This window comes from Anneissia japonica, unplaced genomic scaffold (assembly GCF_011630105.1).
Source record: "Anneissia japonica isolate Jap-2015-1 unplaced genomic scaffold, ASM1163010v1 scaffold287909_len199859_cov185, whole genome shotgun sequence".
Classification (NCBI taxonomy): Eukaryota; Metazoa; Echinodermata; class Crinoidea; order Comatulida; family Comatulidae; genus Anneissia; species Anneissia japonica.
The window spans coordinates 182,324-190,175 of NW_022688465.1; the positions used below are offsets into that span (position 1 = coordinate 182,324).

The 7,852-nt window shown below is 34.3% G+C and overlaps 1 protein-coding gene across 1 annotated transcript in view; it reads right to left on the minus strand.

The window, feature by feature from the left end:
- The window catches only part of LOC117121762 (focadhesin-like), a 39,424-nt gene that overhangs the window by 23,147 nt on the left and 8,425 nt on the right, over positions 1-7,852 (minus strand). The window contains exons 11-16 of the mRNA XM_033267074.1: positions 7,413-7,488; positions 6,547-6,681; positions 5,504-5,660; positions 4,442-4,633; positions 3,761-3,900; positions 3,372-3,591 (exon numbers count right to left, since the gene is read on the minus strand). Coding sequence (XP_033122965.1) covers positions 3,372-3,591; positions 3,761-3,900; positions 4,442-4,633; positions 5,504-5,660; positions 6,547-6,681; positions 7,413-7,488 — 920 coding nt within the window. The remainder of the gene's footprint in view (positions 1-3,371; positions 3,592-3,760; positions 3,901-4,441; positions 4,634-5,503; positions 5,661-6,546; positions 6,682-7,412; positions 7,489-7,852) is intronic.

Consider the following 7,852-nt stretch of genomic DNA (forward strand, 5'->3'; position numbering starts at 1 on the left):
TGATCATGAGAAATTTGTTGGCGTTTCATTTTGACTATAATGGTAATGTGATGGTGATGAATTTTACTATATAAAAGTGTCATTTCCGGCCATCTCGAGAGGTACTATTTCCTCAAATTTTCTCACCTCAGCCCCAGTCATGGTGGGGCTGAGGACGTTGTGAAATCACGTTTTTGAAGTAGCCCTATGTAAAGTACATACTCAAAGACAATGTTTTTAAGCTTTTTTTTTCTATGTTTTTTTCTATGGTATATCACACACACATTAATAAGATCTCTATGGTTGTCAAAAATCCCTGATAAAAGATCATGTTTGTTTAATAATACACTACTAATAGTAATAATAATAATAACAATGATGATGATGACGATAGTAATAATTGATAATAATATTAATAGCAATAAAAAGAGAAGAAAATTGTGCTAAATGCGAAAAAAAAAGTTATGATTTGTTGATCATAATATAGTATAGTTAAAGCTTAGTAAGCTATAATTAGGCCTAAGTTGTCCTGGATATTAAGTAGATTCCTGATAAAAGATCATGAGAAATTTATTGGCGTTTCATTTTGACTATAATGGTAATGTGATGATAATGAATTTTACTATATAAAAGTGTCATTTCCGCCCATCCCGAGAGGTACTATTTCCTCAAATTTTCTCACCTCAGCCATGGTGGGACTGAGGTGGTTGTGAAATCACGTTTTTGAAGTAGGCCTATATAAAGTACATTCTCAAAGACAATGTTTTTAAGCTTTGTTTTCTATGGTATACACACACACATTAATAAGATCTCTATGGTTGTCAAAAATCCCTAATGAAAGATCATGAGAATTTTTTTTGGCGCTTCATTTTGACTAATGGTGATGTGATGATGATGATGAATTTTACTAAAAGTGTCATTTCTAGCCATCTAGAGGTACTATTTCCTCAAATTTTCTCACCTCAGCCATAGCCATGGTGGGGCTGAGGTGGGTGTCGACTCACAAAATGCCCTCCCCCTCCACCTTTCAAAACAGATCTGTGCCCTTCCCTGGGTATGATAGTAAACTCCATCGAGTCGGCTCCTGATGTATGTCTTAGTGATTGCTGTTTGTTTTTAGGCTGTGATCTGGTTTTTCATGTCCATTTTTAGTGATTATGACTATTCTGGATAAAGAATGTTTTGAGCAGAGGTGGATTCAAGGCCCCCCCCCCTTCATTTTTTTAAAGAAAAAAAAAAAGAAAGAAAAATATATTCAAATTGAAGTGCGAGAGTGTAATTTCCGGCCATCTAGAGATGCCTTAATCATAAATTTTCTTACCGCAGCCCCAACCATGGTGGGGCTGAGGTGGGTGGTTCCTCGGTCTGTGAAAGTCCCTCCCTGGTTCACCTCTCTTTCGAATTCCTGGATCTGCCACTGTTGATTTATTATATAATTATTTTTGCGCTTATTTATAATGCGTCTATTGCAATTTTCACTTCATCCTCTCAAACAGTCCTAAGAACGTTCAGATTGCGCTACTTCACAGGGGGATTTGCCCCCTTGACCCCGCCGGGGTCATACGTAATTCGCATAACGGCTCCCCCCCTTTCAAAATCCTGGCTACGTCCCTGGAAACAATTAGTCGGTTATCCAGGTAAGTATTCACGAAATAGACTACACAAATCAATCGTGATGTTGGTAGTCTATGAGTGAGATACTTACCTGGATAACCTTCCCTCCCTTCCTACCCTCGCCGTGATTGTGTCGATCTTTAGGGAATGAGGACGTTTGTTAGGGAGACGGTTCGCACGTGGCGCCTTGGGTCAGACTGTTCCATTTTTTTTCGGAGGGGTGTTCCGTTTTGGGAACAATGGCAATTAGTCGGTTATCCAGGTAAGTATTCACGAAATAAACTTGGTAAATATAATAAGTAAGTGATCAGTTAAATTGAGGAACTATAAACTGGAACTTCCTGTTGTTTAAAATCACTTTATTCATCAAAAGGAAAAACAAATGCCTAGGCCGTGTCTGAATAAAAGACAAAGCAAGACAAGTACAACATTTCAAAAAACCAAGGAAAAACATCGAAAGGGAAGAATCGTGATGAAAACAAGTCCAAATAAATTACAAGAAATACATTAAATGTTAAATAGTAAATTTGAATTCAGATACTGCTCATGCTCAAGGAAATGGTCAGGTGTTGAAATAAGGTGGGTTAATCCAAAATACATTCAAAATAGAGGGGGCACTACAACTACACTGGTCTCTAAAGTAACTAAAATAATAATAATAATGAAAATTTCTTTTGCACCGGTATACAATTCAATTTAATTCAATATAAATTTATTGCAAAACTAATATGAGTTTTGAAATGTACAATAAGGTAAGAAGACACATTAAGATTATTATTGTTTGAAATTACTATTATTATTATTAAACCAATTATTATAATTTAATATTATTATTATATTTACTATTGCAATTATTTCCCTTATTCACAAAACCATTACAAGACTAACATTAAAAAAAAAAAAGAAAGAAAAGAAAAATATATAATATACAAATTTTTTCTAATAAACTCATCGTTCCCTATCAATAGACAGGGGGCTAATGTGTGCACATTTGCGTTTACAACTAATGAAAATTTCTTTAGTTTTTTTAACATTTAGTTTCATGTGGTTCTCAGAGGACCAGTCTACTACTGAGTTGAGGTCATCCTGTGAAGTGGAAAATTTATTTTTATCAATGTATTCTGCAATGGATGTATCGTCCATAAATTTAACACACATATTTTGAACCTGAAGATCATTTATGAAAATAATAAAGATAATAACTTAGAGCCAGTTACCCTGGCCTGATCCCCCATTTGGAGAGAGCCACTTTGTAGTGAAATTTCCTAATTTAACACGTTGGAGTCTATTTTCTAGAAATGAACTAATTCAGGCTATAATATGAGGAGAAACTCAATGCCTCTGAGTTTCTGGATAACAATATTACGACCATTGTAATCGTAAGCCCTTTTAAAATCAACTAATAGGATAGGCAACTGTTCCCCTTTATCTGTAGAATGGTAGCCATGACAGAGGAGTTTAACTAAGGCGTCAACAGTCATACAACCAAATTTATTATCATTATCTTTTACTTCAGACCATAAGTGTTCACCTATTAGGCTTTCAGTGATTTTTGCCACTGTGGGCTTAAGAGAAATAGGACGCAAGTCATTTTCTGTGTTCTTTGGATGGTTGACTTTGGGAATTGGCACAACATTTGCCGACTTCCATATCTGAGGCATGTATGCTTCGCACAAGCTAGAGTTAATAATTGCACACAGAGGATACGCCAATTGAGTTGAAAATTCTTTTAGTATCCAATTAGGAATGTTATCTGGGTTTGTATCTATAAATGTTACGAAGTTTGATTTCAACGGCTTCTGGACTAATAATTAATTGGTCTGGTACAGCCTCTTCTGGTGGTTGTACAGGCATTATTGGTTGATGAAGTTCAGTTATGGAGTGGAAGTATTGGTTTATTCTATCAGCTAACATTTGCTTGTCACCATCAAATAGGGAATTTGCCAAGCTACCAAGATTGTCTGGTTTAAAAAGTTCTTTGTGTGTTTGTTTAATGGTCTTTAATTAGAAGGAGACTTATGCATATGGAGCTTGAAACAATTTGTGAGATAACAGCCAATCACAAGTTGAATAGCACAGGATTTTTACAGTTGTTATTGGTATATAAGCATTGTCATGAGTTGTATACTAATTAAAAAGCTACAAAGTGCAAATGCTCTTTTTAATACATAACAAACAAAACTACCTCGTTTACTAATGTGGTCAGCATTTGCTGATAAGCTCGTCCTGAACTGGCTAGGTGGCGTCTTTCTACTTTGCCCTCTCTCCCGACTGGAGGTATAGACTCAAAGCAACACAACAAACCACCTGGTGTTGGTATAAATAAAAATGAAAGGTATGTAATGTACATTTATTGAGGAATAATATAAAGGGTATTCACTCAGTCATTCATAATTAAATCTATCTGACCTACTGTAGGGGGAAGAGAATCTCACCGATGGACAGTGTAGACCTGAGATAAGAAAATTTATGATTATGACACCTCTAGATGGCAAGAAATGGCACTTACAGACAGAAATTTAATTAACATTATACCTTTTTTCTGCATTTTTTTTGCATTTTGAAAAATATAGAGAGGCCTAGGCCTGCTCCCCCTTGAATCTGCCACTGTCCATACATTCCAATTTAAATAAATGATAGCTTACCTAAAAATGAATGTTTTTGAGTACTTTCTATAGTATATCATATATATTAAATATATTATACAATTAAATCATTTCTGTGTCTTACCTATCTTTTAAAAATATTTCTTACTGTTGATGAATATTATAATACTATTTAATTAATTTATTTTATAACAATTACAATTTCATTTAATAATTATATATTTATTAATATTTTGGACTACCTGCTAGGCCTGCCTTTAGGCCAGGTTGTTTGTTTCTGTCGTATTTATTCTTGAGGACACCAGCAATAGTAGCCACTGCTTTGCTTATGGACTTCTCGTTGTTAGCCTGTCTAAGTTGAGTTGGATGATACACACTCCGTGGCAACTCCTTCACTTCACGCTGTATCATCGATGTTAAAAAACATCTAAATTCTGAAGGATTAATCAAAAACAAATAATTATTAAAATTATTATTTCTCCTTAATTAAAAAAGTCCAAACTCTGAATGAATGAAAATACTAAAAATAATTGTTAAAATTTAATCATAAAAAAAACCACCTTAATTAAAATTAAATCAAAGTAATATATGGAGTGGAGTCGAATGGCTGGTGTTTAAGATGTTTGCATTCAAATCTCAGGGTCTTAGGTTCAATTCATGTCACAGCACTCACTGTGCTCGACGGTAGTTGGCCAACGCAATCTTATAAAGAACGTATTTTCATCGTAGATACGTTGTTTTGCCTAGTAATCTTCCAGTTACACTGTTTCACCAGGGAAAATCACTAGATTTTAAGTTTTGTGCTTAAAGATAAGTGGTGCTATCTCCGAAACTACATATTATTGAGGCCTGAAATTTTCACAGGTGATTCAGATGTGTTTAATATACTCTAAAAATGATGTTATCTCAAAATCAACAAAAATGTCAGTTATGTTATTTTGCCTCGGGACGGCCGGGTGAGCAGGTTTGGATTCGTCGTGCGACGATGCAGTGGGTGCCCGGCTTAAAACAACTCCTCTCTCTAAGCCTTATTATGAGATTTAAATTTGTGAAGCATAAACTAGGCCTTGTGGAAAAACCAGTTTTAAGAAAATTGCAAGTGTAGATCTTTCCTTCTTAAAGCAATGCTTGACAAGGAATGCCGAGTGAAATTCATCAAGTCATCATAACTGGGAATGAACTACATAAATGTTTAAAATAATTCCAATTAAAATGAGTCAAGTAGTATCAGTGACAATTACATTTAAAACAAAGTTATGATCAATATAAAACATCTGCAAAACAATAATTAGCTGAGGATTTACCAGACAAGACCTCTTCATCAATATGAAGCAGTAACTGCAAGTAACAGCTTCCAGGAACATCGATGTCATCTTCATCATCATCCTCCCCCTCCTCCTCTCCCCCTACCTGCCTATCATTCTTGAGTTTAGCAAGTTTCTCCCTTACATGCAAGGTGACCTATCATTTTAAATAATACAAATAATAATAATAGATAAATAATACATTTAAAAACTGTTTTTATATTTATATAGCTTTTAACCCATCATTAACATATCTTATGTAATAATACCTTTAGTTTCTAATACATTTAGTCTAGAATTTAGACAATTCTTATCAAACGCATGGACAACAATAAACCATGGAAAAAACAATTTTGTTGACCTATCATTCAAGTTATTCTTAAATTAGAATTTGCCAGAGCCTTTACATATTAAGAGATGCAAGTACAACTTCCTAATTTTGGAGTTGCTTCTGAAAATGTTAGCAATAATTAGATAATTTTTTTTGTGGTAAATCATGAGCACTAAGACAAGAAAACAATCTGAAATATTGTGTTAGTCCAAATAATGTATGAACTTACATAAACATATATCTATTTGTACAAACATTTATATTAAATATATATATATTTTACTATGTCCAGTGAGGCCAAAAAAAAACCCCATTTTTTTTGTGTTGGCTATTTTTTTGGGAAAATCCAAAAAATTGGTAGGTCGGTAGGACATTTTTTTCTTTTTATAACCAAATATGTGTTTACGCCTAAGAAGTAGAAAGCACACAAATACAGTAGTACAATCTAGCAACATAGGCTAGCCTTGGCCCCCTAGCCTCGCCAAGGCTATTCCTGCCTTATTTGCTCATATAAATTATTGTTAATTGTCAAAAAAAAAAAAATAAATAAATAAAATAAAACCCTTAATTTCGTAAAATGTGGGTGGGTCGGGCGTGGTATGGTATGAAACCAAAACTTATTGACATGCTGGGTTTTTGGAGACTCTGTCAATTATTGCTCAAGATCACAAACTTTAGTTATGTTGACATCAGCTACAGCACAAGTTATTACCTCTTCAGGAAGATCATAGAGTGTGAACTCCTCTGCATCAAACTTGGCTAAAGCAGTGAATGCAGCGCCCGCAACAGCTGCCTTCTGACTGGACGATAGTGACCACAGCATCTCTACAGCATCAGACCTAAACTCCTGAAGAATTAAAATAATTTGTTCAATAAGAAATTTTTCAATCGTTTGATCAATGCTTATAAATAATATTTTTTTATTTCAGGAATTGCACATAATTGTCAGAAATTTACATTGGGTGACATTTGCCACAGTGACAACATGTCAGCCAGCTGCAAACACTATTTACATTGAACTCATCATCATCATTATCTTTTCCCCGCAGGCAAGGGTTAGACTGTTGGAAAGCTGTACATTTAGGTAAAAAGAAAATAAATTTTTGTGTTGGCCATGTTTTGGGAAAATCCAAAAAATGGGTAGGTCGGTAGGAAAACTTTTTTTTTTTAAATCAAAAATTTGAACAGTAGAAAATACACAAATAATACAACAATTTTTGATTCGCCTGATATTACAGCCTTATCAGCTCACGAAAAAATATCGTTCGTTGTAGAAAAAAAGAAAAAAAACTACGCCGACCTTGAATTTCATAAAATATTGGCCTGACGCTTTCCATGCCCTTTCCCATGTTATCTATCTCATGTATACCCGTACTTCAGTAGGCCACGGCATTGTAAATGTTTATAAAGAAATGCTTGTGTCTTCATTGTGTTTTTTCTACATTTTAACAATGTTTGTATTGAAAACCCTGTTTCTAAAAGTGTTTCATTATACACACAGGGCAAATTATGCTCTTGATTAAGTGCCGCGGCGCATATTCAAGAGCGGCGCTTGGCTCTGTAAATTTTATATCGTACCTCATATTCATCTGTGTCTACAGCATGGCTTGGAATGAGAGAAAACAACTTGCACAGATGTATTTGAACCAGTGTTCTACAAAGGATAAAATCCAATTTTGACTTACAAATGGAAGCAATCATCTTGACAAAAATGAATCATGAGTTATGGTACCAAAGAGCAAACTGATCATATATCATAGAGAACTCATGGGAGTATGGTCGGGAAGAAGGGTGTCCGGATGCACCCCATGGCAGCAAATTAGTTCCCCTCATTGGGTTAAATTTTATTTATTTATTTATTCCCATCACATCCAACAGCAATATATATATACTGTATATATATATATATATAGACAAAAAATGAGAGGTTCAACAGTAGCTTTGATTAGACATATTTATTACTATTTAGTTTCGTGCTACACATACATGGTGCAGCACTCTTCAGATAAAATAGTCTA